At 36.4% G+C, this 19,872-nt stretch overlaps 2 protein-coding genes across 2 annotated transcripts in view; one reads left to right on the plus strand and one right to left on the minus strand.

Moving 5' to 3' along the window:
- Positions 1-19,872, minus strand: part of DPYD (dihydropyrimidine dehydrogenase) — a 799,188-nt gene that overhangs the window by 353,354 nt on the left and 425,962 nt on the right.
- Positions 15,902-16,200, plus strand: LOC123324583 (NADH dehydrogenase [ubiquinone] 1 beta subcomplex subunit 1-like). Its single transcript, XM_044914573.1, has one exon. The coding sequence runs from the start codon at positions 15,959-15,961 to the stop codon at positions 16,130-16,132; it is 174 nt and encodes a 57-aa protein (XP_044770508.1). The 5' UTR covers positions 15,902-15,958; the 3' UTR covers positions 16,133-16,200.

A 19,872-nucleotide genomic window follows, 5' to 3' on the forward strand; every position in this document is an offset into this window, starting at 1 on the left:
TGTTGGGAAAACTGGACAGCTACATGCAAAGAATGAAACTAGATCGCTTTCTTACACCATACATAAAAATAAACTCAGAATGGATTAAAGATATAAATGTAATACCTGACACCATAAAACTCTTAAAAGGTAGGCAGCAGTCTCTTGGGCATCAACTTTAGCAATATTTTTGTGGATATGTTTTGCCAGGCCAGGGAAACAAAATAAAAAAAAAATAAACAATTGAAAATACATCAAATTAAAAAGCTTTTGTATAACAGAAGAAACCAAAATGGACTAAAGACCTAACTGTGAGAAAGGAAACCATAAAAATCCTAGAACACAGGCAGTAACTTCTCTAATATTGGCTTTAACAACATTTTTCTAGATCTGACTCCAAAGGCAAGGGAAACAAAGGCAAAAATAAAATATTGTGACTATACCAAATAGTAAAAGCTATTGCACAGTGAAGGAAACCAACAACAAAACAAAAAGGCAACCTACTGAGTGGGAAAATATATTTGCAAATCATCTGGTAAGGAGTTAATATCCAAAATATACAAAGAATTTATACAACTCAATAAAAAAAAAAAAAAAAGCCCAGAAATAATCCAGTTGAATAGACCTTTTTCCAAAGAAGCCATACAGATGGCCAACAGACACAGGAAAAAGATACTCAACATCACTCATCATCAGGGAAATACAAATCAAAACTACAGTGAGAGATGGCCTCACACCAGTCAGAATGGCTAGAATCAGGAAGACAAGAAATAACAAGTGTTAGTGAGGATACAGGGAAAACAGAACCCTTGTGCCCTGTTTGTGGGAATGTAAATTAGTGCAGACATTCTGGAAAACATGATGGAGGTTCCTCAAAAAGCTAATCCTCTCCTAATATAATGATAATGACAAAATACATTAATAATGTTAGCCTTTGGTGAGCACTTACTATGTCCTAAACACTTGCTTAGATTTTACTTGTATCACATACTATAAAAGTACTTGACACATGGGCAAACTCAGTAAATTACAGTTACAAATATTCCACTACAACAATTTTACAAATAAAGAGACTAAAACTTGGGGTTGAAGTAACTTGCACAAAATCCCCTACCAAATTGGAGGACTGGGCTTTAATTATTAGTTCATCATTCAACCAATATGTGATTCTTCCTCTAAACATGCACTCTAATAACTTACTAAATACCAAGACATGTATCTATTACTTTATCATTATGCGAAATTGACTGCTGTGTGATATTGGTTGGACAAATCACTTACCCTTCTGTGACTCAATTTCCTTCCTGTAAAGTATTGATAATTTAAGTACCTTCACTTCTTCACTGAATATTCACAACAATTCCTTATGGTAGATATCGCCTCTGCTCTACCACTTACTAATGGTTTCACTAGAACAACCTTTCTGTGTCTCATGTCCTCCTCTATTTCATGAGACTAATATTAATATATACTGCATAGAATTGTTGTGGAGATTTAGTGAGTTAATTCACCTACAGCACCTGAGACTTAAACACATAGGAATTGTTTTCAATCAGGTAAGCACCTAGTGGAAGGGGGAAGGGAGCACACATGAGTGGTTTTACCCCTGAAACCAAAAAAACAAAAACAAACAAACAAAAAACAAAAAAGAACTAAATATCACAAATACTGTGTAACTATGAGGGCTCACTACCCTTCTGTATCTTCATTTTCTTTTTTAACTGCTACTGATGCCATTTTTAAAGAATAAAGGGAGACACGTGGTGTAGTAGAAAAGCATTGCTTTTGGAGTTAAATAAACCTGAGCAAGAACTCTGGCCTCACTATTTAATAGCTGTGTGACCCTGAGTAATTTACTTACTTTTCTGGGACTCTTGTTTCCCTAATTGTAACATTATGAAACAATATGAAAAAATATAAAATTCTTATTTCTAAGTGCTGTCATGAAGATTAAATCAGATGATTCATGTCATAATAATATATATAAATTGTTTCAGTCATATTTTCCACTGTACAGTTTTTAGAGGAAGGAAGCTCTACAAAAAGATTTGATGTCGGGGTTTTACACCCTCAGATTAAGCATTTCCCCCCCCAAAAGTAGCACCATCAGCAGATTCTCCAACCAACTTCCATGGTAGTACTGCCATTGGGAAGGCATTTTTAAGCTGGTTTAAAACATCCACAGTTACGGATACAGCTCATATATTTAGTAGCAGATTTCCTTTTTGTGGCCCAATGCCTCAAAAAGATCTCTTCTGATACAGTGTTTTTAATTCATTGACACTCGTCAAAGAGACAGCATCAGGTTTTATTTCAAATTTGTGCCATCCCATTGCTGTGAGATACTTGACATCACAAGATATGATGCAATTCTCCACATATTAAGCTTGATACAGTCCTAAATTTGCACTCCAAGCCCTCATTGACTTCAACAGGGCTTCGACTCCTGGAATGATTGCAGATCAAGTCATTTTGATATAATGTAATTTTTTTAAGTAGCTTTTTTCCATAAGCAGAAACATGCTGCGAATAGCAAACTACCTGCACAGCATACACACAGCAGTCAGTAATCCTGCTCCTTGTCAAAACATTTTCTGTTCTTATGTGAGTGTTGACTGTGGTGAGAGACTTAAAAAGATTTTAAGGAAAATCACTGCAGCCACACTCTACTCCCTATTAGCATAATAAAATTTGAGGAGCTTCATTAAAATCCATTCTTATAGAACTACACCTTGCATCCTTTATTACAATAAATTAGCTATCAATTGGACTATTGACCTTCTATGCATGTAAATCACAGCATGTTTTCCTTCACTTTAAAATCAGCTTTTGTTTCCAAATGATTTATTTTGCCAGTTGATCACAGTCTGAACATACACCATAAATCATGAAGAGCACAGTCTACAGATATATGTTTCAAGTTCAAGCAGCAATGATCTGCTACTTATAATCCCGAAGACAATAAACATTTTTATCCAATCAACCAGAGTCTAAAGAAATTCAAAGAATGGAAAGTCTTTGAAATATACAGGCTTTTGGATATCAAATTACCTTTGAAACCCCCACCCAGAAGTATCTCTAACAAAATCCATTTGAAATACTGCTTCAATATTCTAAAAAATCAATAATTTAAACCACAGGTTGAACATTTTTACTGCTTCCACGGCAGACTGTCATTTTTCGAAATGAAAATGCTAATGATACCGAAGGGGAAAGCACTAAGCATAAGAGATGCATGAATGAAACCTTGGATTGGCTAGACCTGCTGGTTTGATCTCTTTCTCCCTCACTCATCTGTGACAAAATGTCTTTTAAAATCAACAACTTTCATTTCAGTGTTTCTAAAAAATGCACTTCTCTGTTGTACATTACATCCTTCTCTATAGGAAGTTAAGGAATGTGCTGGAGCAAGACATTTTATAGTAAATATGAATACAGAATGTAATATCAAGTAGGCTGTATTATTTCAGCATAATCTATAATGTTGGGACACCTTTAAAATATTGCACCGAACACTGGGGAGAAGATAATCCCCTACTACCAAGGATTTTCATATTCATACCACTGTACTAAAACACAAGTAGTGAAGGAAGCCATGGAAATCCAGAGCCCAGAGGAGCTCAATTCAGAAGAAACTTTTTCATTGCCTCTCAAATTGTCTACAGTGTTTAAATTTTTAAGAGAGAAAGGTGTGAGTTCAGGGTCATCTCCTTCTCTATGGGGGTCCTGGATTTGAATCTGCTCTACCTGACATACAATCTTGCTAGTAAAGTAGGTGAATCCTGGAGTAAAATCATTTTTGTCCAAAAGCAGGTAATTGGGATGGGATGTGAAACATTCTTAGCGGAACATAGGCCATGGAAATAAAACCAACAAAACAATGATTATCAATGAATAGTCAAAGATGATCCCAAGAGCTATGGACTTATGAGGGAGAAAGCTTGTCCCATAAAATAAGGTGGTTATGAGGAGGCCCATAGTCAATCTTTTAACAGGTTTCTCACTTCTTTCCTGAAAACCTGCAGCAACTTAAATTCAACCTGTAGCCAAATGATGGCAAAAGAACACTACTGATCAGTTTTTATCATATGATAAATCATATCACATTTCCATCTAGAAGAATAAAAATCCTAATATGAAATAGAAGAAATTCAGTGTTTGCTGATTGTCTGCTGTCTTTGTGGCACCGAACCATGATTGTAGGGGATGTACAAAAACAAGGGGATTCGGAGATTGTTAAGCCTCAATTTGTCCATGCAGTGGGGATTATGACATCTAACATAGTGAGTTGCTGGTAGTGAAAGAGAAAGTGTACATTACGTGGGTTTCAGAATGCCTGGCATGTAATATGTACACAATAAATACCCAGTGTTACTTTTTCAGAGGGAGATGGATCTGCTACTCAAATGATTCTAAAGAAAAATAAAAATGTTCTAATGAAACATGTAGCACGGTAGAACAGAAGGGAGCTAATAGTCGGTTCGCCCACTCCATTTTACAAGGCTACATAGACAATGTCTTAGGGACAGAGCTGCAATTTTTGTCTCCCTCCTATTAAAACGGTAAGTTCTAGAACTCCAAAGGTTTATGGGAACACAGTTTTAAGAGAAGAGAAGGTCTCCAGGGAGGGTCACATCTATACTGACTCTGGAGGGCAAATTAAGTGCTCGAGAGGCCAGACGTGGGGGATGGCTCTTCAGACGGAAGCATGCTGCATAAACAAGCACTGGGGGGAGGCAGAACATGGCATCTGCAGTGAACATGCAGACTGCCCTCAAGCAGGTTTTTCTTGAGCAGTGAGCAGCCTCAACTTCATGTGTACAAGCATGGTCTGGAGACCAGATGATAACAAGAACATGTGGGCTCTGAGAAATTAGATAAGGCTACTGAGGGGACACTTATATTTAAAAAATCTTAGCCCTCTGTTATTTAGCCTTTTTGTGAAAAGGTATAGATGAAATGAAGGTTAAGAAAATATTGGGTTGCGGTGACAGAGGGCCTTGTATGACACACTAAGGAGTATGAACTTTGTCCTACAAGTAGACAGTGGAGAGACATGTCCAAATATACTTTAGGGAGATAAATTTGGTTGCAAATAAGTACATTGATTTCTGTCAGTAGACGCATGGAAATCAGACCTTTTAAGAGGTTCATGCAATGTTCTAAGTGAGGATAAATGAGGTCTTGAGTAATGAAAGTCAGCGTGGGAATGGAAGATACATATTTATGTACTGTTCTGGATTTGGCAACTGATTCTACGGAAATGATCAACACCCCCTTTGAGAAAGAAGGGGAGGGAAAGAGAGAAAGAAAGAGGAGGACAGGAAGAGGGAGAGGGGGAAGAGTGAGGGAGAGAGACAGAGAGAGTTCAACATGTAAACTCAAAGTTTTAATAAATTTGCCTTTCAAAGCTGCATCAAATTATCTGTTCCATTGTTGATTTTATTATTATTGATTGTGTTATTACATTAGCATTTGAGTCTGTGAAGTGCTGTAAGACAGTTCGTTAACAATTTGTCATGACACCTCTGTGAGTGGGAGGATGACACACATCATTATCATTATTATTAAGATTTTCTTTTACAGCTGGTATCATGATAAATGATTTACAGATAAACATAGCAATACTCAAGTTATTTATATCAAGTTAATTAATCATATTGATTTAACATCCTGTTAACTTTTCCCCTTTAGATGTTAGTTTTAGATCTAATTTTAGAATAATTAAATTGAGTTCAAACTTTAGAACTCTACATTAGTGCTTATATCTCATCTGAGAAATTATTAACATTTTCAGTTCAATTTTAATAACAGCAATTCCTCTATTAGGGTGACCTTTTCCTTCCAAATATTTGAAGTCATTATAGTTGGAGAATAAAAGTACCCATTGACAGTTTTCTTTTGATATTGAAAAGTTTTGCTTCAGTGAATGGCACAGAACACCAAAATCATATTTTTCTCCTCCTATTATATTCATTTTCTTTGTGAATGGAACAACCATAAACAGCTGCCAAGTTAAAGATCCTGGAGTCATTCTTGCCTTCTCCCTTCCCATCCTACCTTCATGCAATCAGACATCAAGCTGGTACTTGATTCTCCTTTATACCTTTCAAACAGGTTCACCTCACTCCAGCCCCAACCTTGAGACAATAGCATTTCTTCCCTAGTATACTGTATCTGTACACACCATGAAGTCGTCATGTTTGTCACCACGCTAAACTCAGTGCCTGAGCAGTGTCTGGAAATTGAGTGGTTTGTTATGAAATACTTGTAGAATGAATGCATGGATCCTCTCCCACTCTTACGTGGCTATTTGCTAAATACTTTATACCCTATCAGAGAAACCTTTCTCAAAGCCTGTCACGTCATTCTCAGCATAATGTCCATTTGTTATCCTTTAAGATAAAGTCTAAACTCTTAATGAACAAGGCCCTTTATAATCTGGTTCTAGTCTAGCTTTCCCTCTTCTCATTACATCATCCTTCTAGTGAAGCTAAACTCCCACTTGCACTGGGCTTTCCCTCTCTGCTTAACTTTGCACACGCTACTCAGTCACACCACATCCCTCTTCTTCCCAGAGGCACTATTCAGGACTCCTCTTAGACTCATCTATTTTCCAGTGACACCCCTTGCCTCCAGCTTGGTCTGGTGCCTCCTCTGGATTTTTACAGCTCTCGTTTCTTCCTCTCTAGCGTGTTTTACGAAGTATGGGAATTGGCTGCTGGTGCATCTTACCACAAGACTTGAAGTTCTCTGAGAGCAAGGACAGAGTCATAGTTCTATAATACATGAACCATAAAAATGAACAGAGAACTATAGTGACTATAAAATACTACAAAAATACAGTAATAAGAGTACCAAGTACATGGTAGGAGAGTGTCCAATCCATCTATATGAACCTGAACAAAGCTGTTACTAAGACTAATTCTCCTCATCTGTCTATGGGAACTCTTAGACTAGAGCAAGAGCTAAGGTAAATCTTTTTTAAGTCTCACAATCTATGCATTTGGACCCAGAATGATAAAACCACTAAGCAGGGCAGCAGAGAATAGGGAAGAACATCTGATTCAGGCTCCTAGAGTAATAGTCCTTATCCTTGCTATCTAGAACATATTAATTGTTTCTCCTAGGCTTTAATTCACTATGTTATACTCAAAATTTAGCTTGGAACATTTATTCATATCCTCGAACTATACAAATGACCAAACGGCAAGAGACTACTCTTTGATTATATGCCACCTTGTAACATTTTCTCTCAAAGGCCAAGAACCCAAATAAATTGGCCTATTCTTCAGAGGTTGCCCATACCCCCATTCCCCAAAGTCAATTTTCAGACTTGCTCTTATGTCATGCCTTCAGAGGAAGTGGGTCAGCCTTTCCTGATGACCACACTTTCTGGAATTAGAGAGAAGAATGAAAAATGGCAGCTACTTTAACTGTTAGTTCTATTGACTTGTTGTTATGGTGATACGCTATTAAGAATATTAATGCAATTATTAGGCCTTCATACTTTTACTATTTTAGTTATCACTTATAGTAGGAGTCAATATTACAATGAGAAACAACTTCACACTCATTCTGATGGCTATAATAAAAAAAGCAAAGTTGGTGAGTATGTGAAGAAATTAGAGACCTCATACATTGCTAGTGGAAAGTATACTGTGCAGCCACTTTGGAGAACAGTTTGGCAGCTCATCAAAAAGTTAAACATACAGTTACCACATCACCCAGTAATTCTGCAACTAGGTATATCTGAAAGAGAACTGGATATATACATCCATTCAAAAACTTATAAGTGAATGTTCAAGAAAATACTACTTATAATGGGCAATAAGTAGGAAAAAACCCCAAATATTCATGAACCAATGAATAGATAAACAAAACGTAGTTTATCCACAAAAAAGGAATGACGTTTGATACATGATACAACGTGGAATATCTCTGAAAATATGCTAAGTAAAAGCAACCAGATACAAAAGGTCACATACCGTATGAGCGCATTTATACAAAATGTCCAAAATAGGCAAATCCATGGAGATAGAATATACATTAGTGGTCTCCAGGGGCTAGTGGATGTGGAGAATGGGGAGTGACTGCTAACAGGTATGGGCTTCTTTTCAGGAGTGATGGAAACACTCTGAAATTAATTAGATAGTGGTGAAAGTTACATATTTTAAAAGAGTAAACTTTATGGTATGTAAATTATAAAAGAAAACAAAAGTGTTTTAAAATAAGGTTGATGGCTAAGGTTAATAAATATTGTTATTTCTTTACCTTGCATTTTTTAAATTATAGGAATAAAATTTTCTAAGGAATTGAAAAAGAAACTGAGATTACATAACACACATATACACATGTATGTTAGGTACATGTGTATACGTAAATATAAATAAATACATATGTGCCAATTTAGAGTATTATAAGAAGTTCTTAACAGATGATGACATATAGAACATATTCTTTTGATAGCTGTATATTAATGGAAACCATTAATATAGATTAGATTTTGACTTAATAGAAAAAAAACACTGAAATTTATATGTAAACATAAAGGAGGAATTTTTCTTGAAGGTTATGTCTTGTAAAAATTCTTCCTTAAAACTTTAATTACAATGATAGATAGATCTACTTGATTTCTTTTTATGCAAACTTTTATCACTTATAATAAATCAACTTTTTATATTATGTCTGAGGAATAAAATGAAAAACTGAGTAGATCAAAATATAGAATGGTTGAAGTTGCAACATCTGACCTCCATCTGATTTTTTTCCCTCAGGAGATGTATCTTTAAATAAGCAATTTCAATGTTTAGCCTTGTATTCCCTTTGGTAAATTCACTTTTCTTCTATCTTGCATAATTTCTTTATAAAGACTTCATAACCTAAGACTCCACACAGAATGAATATGATTTTTTTTACTCTTGAAATAAAGAATACTTTTATTTTACATCTTTTTTTATATCTGTGATTTAATATTTTAAAGTATTGCTTTAAAACAGGTTGAAAAACACCTTTTCTCCTAAAATAGTAAATATTTTCATTTACCATGCATATATCTCCAAGGTTAATGCTAGGTCAAAGACATTTTAGAGAGCACATAGTATGTATTTTTCTCCTTCTATTTAAAAACATAGTAGATACAGAACTTCAAATTCTCTATGGAAAACAGTGAGAAAAAATATATACATATCCATCCAATCACAGGCAGACACACATTTTATTTGCTAAGAAAGCAGAAAAAAATGTTGATATCATAATTTCACTTAAGGCCTTCTTATCTTTTAGATATCTAGCTTTGGAATTTTAGAATTTTCTCTTGCTTTATTAACACAAAAGTACAAAACCAAGATTTATTGTGCACCTGTAGCCTTTTGTTTCAACTGCAACCTATAATCCACAAAAATTTTGGAACCTGGGTGGTAAGTGGTAATAGAAGTGATCATTTGCATCAGGTCCCTTATAAAGAGGTGACATGTATGTGTACCTAAATTCATTTATAAAGGGCCTGTATTCTTCAATGGATTAGTTTACTTACAGAGAGAATTTTCATGTATTTCAATCATAGATAACTTTTTGAAACAGAAAGTTAAACTTCCTCAGCTATGAAGAACAAGAATAGCAGCAAAACAAACCCCCTGGAGCTTCTAGTTTTAAAGGCACTCAAATTTTGCAGGTAATTCATATCCATTCAGAAATGAAAAACATTTAATAAGATATTGAAATATTCTATTTTTACATTTTACTAAATTATAAGCAAAAGCTAGTTGCATGGTAAAATCATATAAATGATAAAACTGAAATTTTCTCATTAAAAAAATGTCTTGGGGTGACTGGGTGGCTCAATTGGTTAAGCGTCCCACTCTTGATTTCGGTTCAGGTTACGATCTCAGGGTTGTGAGAGAGATCCCTGCACTGGGCTCTGCACTGGGCATGGAGCCCATTTAAGATTCTCTCTCTCCCTCCTCCTCTACCCCTCCTCACCCGGTGTGCTTGCGCTCTCTCTCTAATTAATTAATTAATTAATTAAATGCTTTGTTTCTTTAAGGTATTATCCAAACATATCTGTATTATGTCTAATATTTTATGGTTCTTAGTGATGCATAAATTAAAAATTAAATAATGAACTCAAAGTTCTTATTTCAGTTGTCTTTTAATCAGTCACATTTGTCATCTTTTCATTTTTTCATAAAAGAGGCAATTTTTCCCTTAGATGGAGGGGATTTTCGTAATTTTTTTGCATATGAGCAGCAAATAACATATGTTAAAAAGAGGAGCTGCAAAAACACAATGTGTATAGTAATTTAACGTGATATAGTGTATCAGGGCTGATACATGGCAAGCCAGCAGCATATTTTACATGTTGAAGCACATCTTAAGCCTTCCTTTACTCATGTAATTTAGGCTTCAGATGTATTTGTCAATTGCCCACTGCAGAATAGCTGCAGAACTGAAACAAAACCTTCAGTATAAAAATGACAACCCTTTTGTTTCCACTAAATCCTTATTCTGTCATCCACTGGCAGTGAGCTTTCCAGTCATGTTCTCTGCCAGTCCTTACCAGTTTGCCAATTACACAAGCTGCTTCCCAGACATCAGACACAAATTCCACAAGACTGCTGTGCAAGCGTACCCTAATTAACCATCAGCTTAATTAGACAATTTACTGTGTAATTAGCAGGCAATTAGTCAACACCTCTCAGATCTTATTGACTGCTGTGACAGCCTTTCCGTCTCTCCACATTCCAATACACAACAGCGACCATGTTTCTAGCACTCTTCAACCCGGTACGACATGGTTCTGGATGGAGAAGTGGGTAATATTACATAACAAAGGAAAAAATCAATATGTAGCCTGTCCAATTATTGAACTCTTTATAAACTTGTCTTTTATTTAATACTGGAAGTCCAATATTAAAGATATTTTAAGTCCCCGCTCCAAAAATGGCTATAAAGTTTACTTCTTAATAGGTTTTATTTCATGTTTTAATGTAAAACACTTTCAGTTGAGTGTACTATGAATTATGTCCCATGACTGGCTATGCCTATAATAATTTGAGTGACTTTTCTGATATGTGTGTATCAGCCCTATTCGATTAAATCCCCTTAATGTTAAGAGCAGGTACAGACACAAATCGCACCTACACTGAGGGAAGGTGTTTGGGCAGCATTTTCTCGTTTTTTTTCAGTGAACTATGAAGAGGGTCAGACACCGGGAATCACAACTTGGGTGTTTTAACATTTACATTAACATTTATTAATTTTCCATGAAAAAGCATTTTTAAAAATGCTTTTCTCTGAGCCCATGTGTATGTCACATAACATCCATTGCTCTTTGCAGTGAAATTTCTTTTTTTTCAAATTCAGTCTTTTTTATTTTTATTTTTATTTATTTATTTGAGAGAGAGAATGAGAGAGAGAGAGCATGAGAGGGGGGAGGGTCAGAGGGAGAAGCAGACTCCCTGCCGAGCAGGGACCCCGATGTGGGACTTGATCCCGGGACTCCAGGATCATGACCTGAGCCGAAGGCAGTCGCTTAACCAACTGAGCCACCCAGGCGTCCCTGCAGTGAAATTTCTGACCCCTATAAACTACTTCCCATTTTCTGAAGATTTTATGATTGGTAACTAACGAGATCCCAACAGCTAGAAGGAAGAACAATTCTTTACCTTTTTTCTTTTCAGAAAATTAAAGATGAATTTTATTGAATGATTTTTTTTAAAGTCATAAAATCTCCTATTAATAGAAAGGAAGAATATGTGACCATCACTTTATAGTTTAATTGGTTAGTTGGCATCTCCATTTCCCGATAGCTGATAAACTGCAATAAGAATAAACTACTTGTTGGGCGCCTGGGTGGCTCAGTTGGTTAAGCGACTGCCTTCGGCTCAGGTCATGATCCTGGAGTCCCGGGATCGAGTCCCACGTCGGGCTCTCTGCTCAGCAGGGAGTCTGCCTCTCTCTCTGACCCTCCCCCCTCTCATGCTCTCTATCTCATTCTCTCTCTCAAATAAATAAATAAAATTAAAAAAAAAAGAATAAACTACTTGTTACAACGGAATTATTCCTATATTATTTACACGTTTCCATTAGCAATAATTTTCTCTTTTTTTCTTTTTGAATATAAGGGTCTGAAAATTCCAGGCAAGGAGAACAGTTAGTGAAGGTGAGAATGACTTATTGGAGCAACCTAGAAAAGGTCATTATGGCTCTAGCTTAATTGGTACAAGGTGAAGTAGAATGAGATGAGGTCTGAGAGATAGGCAGGAGCCAGATGATAAAGTGATTGTACAGGATTTTGGATCTTATTTGAAGGGCTTTGGGAAGCTGCTGGAATATTTTAAGCAAAGGAGGGACATGATATGATTTATGTTATAAGAGACCACCTAGCCCATGTTCTGGAGGCTGCAATGTAGGACCAGAGCAGAGTGCAAGCAGGGAGGCTCTTTGGGAGGCTGGAAGAGTATTCAGTGAGAAATCATGGGGACTTGGATGTGGGTGGTACTGGTGAGGAAGAGTCCTTAAATGAGAGGGGCAAAATTACATGATTTCATATGTTTTAATAAATGATTACATAACTACTAATGTTTAAATTTGGCACACAGATTGTGGTAACAATAACTTTTACTGATACGGTGTTTCACATGTTACAAATCATTTTTACATCTTCTATTTTTTTAAATTTCCAACTGAGTATTGCTAAAATACTGTAAGAAAGGGAAAGCAGGTATTGTCTTAAATTATTAGTGAGCATGCTGAGGTTTAGAGAAGTTAAGTAATTTATTGACAGTCACATTACTTAGGAAAGAGATGACACTTTCTTCCAAATAAAGAGAAACAGTTGTAATACTTGAATAATAACTACTGTGATTTGCTGTGAAAACCACGACTGAAAATTTAGGGTAAAAAACCCTTTCAGCCTTCTGCATGCAATCTCATTTTTCTCTTTTAATACATACTTTTCTTTGTGTAAATTCATAGCACCTTTGGTGCTATAACATTTCTCCTCGTATTGATCAAGAGAAGATTTCAAAATACAGTGCAATGTTTGTTTATTCGCCCTCTGAAAAACCATATACTAAGTGGCTGCTTACCTTACGCTGGCTATGGCAGAAAATCCAAGTATCCTTGTGGCAACCTCACAGAACTCCAGCTACAGGGAACATAACTGATCAAGGGCCCCAGCTCTTCTGCTGTGAGATCCATCCCTGCATTGTACTGCATTCCCCTGCCTCAGCCAATTATGGAACAGGACAGAGAGACTAAGGCAGGCTCATTCCTGAGAACTGAGGACTTCTCAAAGACTTCCCTGAAACTTCCTTAGATGTAAGCCACTCTAGGATGCTTCCTCTCCACCTTCCTTCCTCTCTCCTTCACCTGGGGCGTTGTCTGCTGCTGAAAAATGAGTTAAAAGAGATGCAACTATACCTTGACCAGCCTGCATTCCTAGGATGTCAGGGCAAAGCAAATGTAATATTTTTCTGTGGACCAGTTAAGAGACCCATATAAAATAAGTTAATGTGAGGTCACTCTAAGGTCTATTCAGTAGGGACCCCTGAAAAAGCAAAGGGGTCTCAGCAGAAAAAAGGTAAATAACTCAAGGGTTCCTAGGAGTTGTATAGGGAATAAGTTAAAACCAAAGATTCAAAAGGGCCATAGGGGAAAGTTCCCTAATGGTGGGAGAAATTTTTGAAGACCCATGACAGCACCTAAGAAAAAAGACCCTAAAAATATGTCTCCTAAAGAAGAATATTATAGCTGTACAAAATTATATTTATCCAAAAAAGTGAAATTGTTCATCATGAAATAGTGGTATTTGCCAATTTAATATTCACAATATTGCTAAACAATGCACTACATTCCAAAACACATCTGTCTTACTGATTAGACTAGGGAAAGAGTCAATCAACATGTATTTTCCAGTTCCCTCATTTGCAAAGCCTGAAGGTCACAGGACCTGCCTTCCAGGGGCTTACATTCAAGAAGGAAAAAAAGAAACAAACACATAAAGAATTCATTCTATCTTACGTCGACTGAATAAAATTTTAGAGAAGCTCAGAGACTGAGAAGAAGATAACCATCGGTCAACAACCATTGGATCATCAGTGGCCTTTTAATATTTGAGTAGGAGAAGAGATTATCTTAAGGAGGAAAAATGGTAAAATTAAGGTATAGACGACACAAACATAATAAGCCTAGTGATTAGACTGGTTTAATCAGAAAAGAGAGACTGTGTGAGAAAAAGTAGAAAATATCACTAAAAATGGTGAATAGGAGTTACATTATGATTAAAAGCAAATTCCAAATTGAATTAAGTAATTCCTCTGCTTAAAACCTCTTCAGGTTCTCTGTTGTCTATACAATCACATTTAAATTCCTAGCCTAACAGGCCTTTCCCATAGTCTCTCCAGCTACTTACACCACCTTGTGATACATATGCTGAATCTTACTTAAGATTTAGCAGCTGAATCTTAAATATGCGTGGCACTCTCATGACCATGAATGTCCACGTGCTATCCTTTCTGCCTAGAATAAAGATGAAGCTCAAATGTGAAGTCATTTTTCTTTTTAACCATTGGAGGAAACACAAGCAACACGACAGACTGGACAAAAGATACAGTTTTGTGATTCTGATGAACTGTCTAAAACCATGCAAGGATCACCTTATTAGTAGTGATAATTTGATCTCTCCTTCTTTTCCAAATAGTCCCTGTAACTTTTATACGATATGTCATATTGCCTGCCTTCTACATTTTTCCAGTACATCTTGTAAGTTATAATCTAAGTACGGAATTGTATACCGAGGTTGCTTCTGCCCTCACTGTGCATATCCAGTAGAGTCTTAATAAAAACAACCCCTTAGGGATGCAAAAAAAAAAAAAAAAAAAAAAGGAGGAAAATACTGCTTATTAAGTAACATTTTTAGTCTAAGACTCTCTGTTGCCTTCAGTCTTTTGGTGTATACTCTGAACTAGAGTTTAAGTTTTCTAGAGCAAAGACCATTTACACACACACACACACACACTCCGTGAATGATCAGCGCCTAACAAATGTGTGTTGAGTGAATGAGATCAAAAAGAGGGCATATAAAGGACATTAGCAACAGCTCTCAGAATACATCTAGTCTAGACCATATACCTAAAAGTGACAATTTACTTGATGATACTTTTAGATAAATTTTAACTTTGAGGGTGAATTGGCAGAAGAGGAATGGTAAGTTTTCCAAACATGTGGGATACCATGGAAAAACTTAAAAATGAGTAAACAGAGCAGGATAAAAAGAGCAGTGGACTTAGCTGAAGTAAAAGAAGCAGATGGAGAAGTCCAGTAAGTAAAGGTAATTGGTGTATGAAAAGGAAGTTTGGCTGACTATTTCTCTAAAGAAGCAGTCACTTCCTTAAACATCTAATGGGACCTCATTTTATAAACAGTGCTGATTGAGTATGAAGCCAACTGCAAGTCATGTAAGAGAAAGGAGCATAGAGAGAACTGCAATTTAAAACTGAGTAAGTCTTACAATAAAATGGCCAAGGTAGGTATGTCTTTAATAAAAACCTGACAGTGAGGTAATCACTGGGTTTTATAGTTCAATATTTCAGTGAAGGATATAGAATATCCCTATGTAGTAATGACTAGAATCTTGTTAAAAATCAATGAAGAAAATACAAAGGCAATGAGTGTATTATGGAATTCAAGCCATTTTAATTTCAACCAAGGCCCAATCAGCCAAACATAGCCAGAATATGGATATTTTTGACTAGTTAAATTAAAAATCTGCAAAAGAATTATGTGAGAAAGGAAAAGAGTAAAATCAGTTTCTCAATCAGCAGGACTGTACTTTATGAAAATTTCCATTAGCCATAATTATGAGGATTTTCCAGGAACCTTGACACAAGTTACTTTAAAACAAAACAAAACAGGTTGGGTCGTCGCTGCCCTTGGTCGTGGGGTCGTTTTTGGCACCAAGGCCGCAGCACTCAGGATGAATGTAATTCAGATTGTTCGTGATCACTGGGTACATATACTTGTGCCCATGGGGTTTGTCCTTGGATGTTATCTAGACAGAAAGAATGATGAAAAGCTGGCTGCCTTCCGGAACAAGAGTTTGTTGTTTAAAAGGGAATTGAGACCCAATGAAGAAGTCACCTGGAAGTAAAGGCCCCCGTGACTGAATTACAGAATGTTCACATTTTAAAAATTAGAAGAGAAATAAAAACACATTCATTATTTAAACAAAACAAAACAAAACAAAACAAATAAAACCCCCAAAGTTGAAAAGTATTTTCCAATACAGGTTAGGTTCCTCTACGTGCTAACCCAAATCAAAATTGTGCACATCAATTTATATTATTAAAAAGTCTATTTGAGTCTCACCTTGTCCACTCTACCAAAATGATTAACTAATTAACAAGTGTGAAATCACAGCCTGAAATGGAAAAGAGGTGAAGACGTAATTATATTGGACAATTGACTGGTCTGCTTCATAGTCAACTAGCCCAATTGTGAAATAAAAGGTAAAAAAGATTGGGAGCAATTTAAATAACTTTAATAATGTACCTGGTTAAAAATATTACTTTGGCTACAATTAAAGGATTTATAGTTAAGAAGTACATGCATTTAGCCTGTGTATGGAAACATCATAATCCATATTTTCTATTGAACAAACTAAGTCTGGCATACATAGCATGGTTGAAAACAATGATTAGTTTAGAACTGTGGGGAAAGATGTGGAATATTTTTTACTAGATCCTAACTTGCAAGATTTAGTTTCCATATTGCAAGTGTACACACAAATGGGCATGCAGGGATATGCGTGTTCTTTTGCTGTTGATGAGATCAGGGTTGCTTCATAGAAAAGCTTGCTAAAATAGTCTTGAAGTGAGCATTTGGATGAAATCTCCTATAGGACTCTTACATGTGAACTGTAGCCTTTTAATAAGCCCATTCTTTATAATTTGAGGATGAGTCAATATTAATAATTTCAATACAATAAATCTAAATAACAATTAAAGAACCTAACCAGGTGAAAATAAAATTATTAGCACACAGAAATCACTTATGGTTTTAGAATGTTAAAAGTCTCCCAGATGAGAAGTTTACATTGAATTTGTTTAAATAATTATAATTCCTTAGTTAATGCATAAGTATATATCATGAGAACAATACTGCACGATAAATAGAAATTAATTATGCACCAAATTTGAAGCTAGAACTGTAACAGGGAAAATAATGCACTGGACAGTTGTTCATTTATTGTTTCATAGACTTTCACAATAATGTAGTGTAGAAACTCAGTAACAATAAAATAAATCAGTTTGACTTAATGTTTAAAAAGATTCAGATCTTTATTTCTAATAAGGCCTTTTAAAATGAGTTACAAGAGTAAATTGTAGTCTTTTGTAGTGTAATCCAAAGAGAATTATCTGAGCTCTAAAATATTATTACATAACATATTTGTGAAATTTTTCTTAACAGCTCCAAATATTATTTTCAGCACTTATAGTCCTGACAATGTTATTCCTGAATTCTTGTCTGGCTAATAGGTGCTAGCAATTTGTGCAAATGTAGGCAACTTCCTCTCAATTAAGATAATATGGATTGAAACAAGTTTCTTGAAATCCACATGGGAGAACAGACAACCTACATGGTAAAAAGTCTGCAAACCTTATTATGGAAAGGAAAACAGGACTATTTAGAAAGGAAAAAGAAAAGGCTTGTTGATAGGACACGAGAGCTGTCTCCAAGTAACTGAAGGGCTGTCATGTGGAATTGTGGTTCAAATTAGAATCCTATAATTATTCATTCATCTAACAAGTATGTATTGCATCCTTCCTATCTGCCAGACATAGTTCTTGGCACTGGGCATACAGTAGTGAGCAAGAAAGACAACATCCCTCTTCTTATAAACCTTACTTTGAATGGCCCAAACAGAAAAATAAACAAGTAAACAAATACATGATCAAGAGACTGGTAATTTCATATGGTGGTAAGTGCAGTGAAGAAAAACAAAATACAAAAACAACCAGGGAAATGTGGCACAGGAAGATTGAGGTTTTTTTTTTTTTTTTAAGATTTTATTTATTTATTTGACAGAGAGAGGCACAGCGAGAGAGGGAACGCAAGCAGGGGGAGTGGGAGAGGGAGAAGCAGGCTTCCTGCGGAGCAGGGAGCCTGATGCGGGGCTCGATCCCAGGACCCTGGGATCATGACCTGAGCTGAAGGCAGACGCTTAATGACTGAGCCACCCAGGTGCCCCAGGAAGATTGAGTTTTGAGCAGTCAGCACAGACTTCTCTGATGAGGTAATTTTTGATCTGAGAACTGAATGAGAAGCAAGAGCTATATGTATAAAGATCCAAGGGCAGAGCATTCCAGACAGAGCAAACCCTAGCAAAACGGTCTAAAAGAGGGAGGACCCTGCCATGTTAGGGAAGTAGAAAGAGGGGCAGTGTGGCTAAAGAAAATTGGCACAGGAGGAGATTGGCTTTTGACAAAGGATGGACAGTGGATTCCCAGAAGGTTTTATTATTTTTTTCAAGTTTTTATTAAATTCTAGTTAGTTAACATACAGTGTAATATTAGTTTCAGGTGTAGCATTTAGTGATTCATCACTCCCAGAAGGTTTTAATTCAAAAGTCTCTCTCTGTGACACTATACATAAAACCAAAATAGAAATAAAATCATAGGGGTGCCTGGGTGGCTCAGTTGGTTAAGCGACTGCCTTCGGCTCAGGTCACAATCCCGGAGTCCCGGGATCGAGTCCCACATTGGGCTCCCTGCTCAGCGAGGAACCTGCTTCTTCCTCTGACCCTACCTCCTCTCATGTACTCTCTCTCTCTCATTCTCGGTCTCTCAAATAAATAAATAAATAAATCTTAAAAAAAAAAAAGACAGAAAATCATAGGTGCTGCTCTATGAGGTAGGGGATAGAAGGCCCTCAGTGCACCTGCTCAGCTGAACTCCAGTTCTCTGCCAAACACTGATGGAGTCAAACTGCCTTCAGTTTAGACATAAAATAACAAGATACAGAGAGGATAAGTTAGAAAATATGATCTAGAGGAAAGCATCTGGATTTGTATCAAATAGACCTTGGTTCAATCCTGGTGCTGTGGATGTCAGCCTTTGGATGGGAGGAGCTATTTCCATGCTCCCAAATCCTGGTCTGGCCTTGTGACTTGCTCTAACCAACAAAATGAGGGTGGAAATTATATTGCGCAACTTCTGAGCCTCAGACTCATAATTTCCACTCTTGCATTTTTAGAATACAGCCGCTTTGTGAACAAGCTCCGTACAATCTCTTTGAAGATGAGACCATATGGAGATCCAGGCCCAGTTATGCCAGCTGAGGTCCCAAGCACGTGAATAAAGCCATCAAGGACCAGCAGCCACCAAGTCTGTCAACTAACTGCAAATGCGTGAGTGAGAACAACTAATGTCACATGGGGCAAAGTCAAGCCCACCCAGCTGTGCCCTGACCAGATTGCCAAACTATAGAACCAAGAGCAGATTACTTGTTGTTTTAAGCTACTAAATTGTGCTTTGATATGCAGCAAGAGATAAGTAATACAGAAATTGGTTATGTTTGCTAACATAATGGAATCTAAAACATGTGGCATTGGCTTTCGAAATGAGAGGGGGGCAGAGACCTCTCTTGGAAAATCAAGAGTCGGCTGTTAGTAAAGGCTGGAAAAATGGTGAACAAACTGTTAGTGGAGGCTTGAAATGCAGTGTGAAAATTGTTATTGGAGACTGGGAAAAGGGTGGCCTGTATTATGTAGTGACAGAACAATTGGCAAGAATATCTCTGGTGATAATTCAGAAGATAGAAAATGTACATAATGCATGTGTGGATCTGACTAAAGAAATATCTAGACAAAACATTGAAAGTGTCGGTTGA

This window comes from Neomonachus schauinslandi, chromosome 4, assembly GCF_002201575.2.
Source record: "Neomonachus schauinslandi chromosome 4, ASM220157v2, whole genome shotgun sequence".
NCBI classification, from domain to species: Eukaryota; Metazoa; Chordata; class Mammalia; order Carnivora; family Phocidae; genus Neomonachus; species Neomonachus schauinslandi.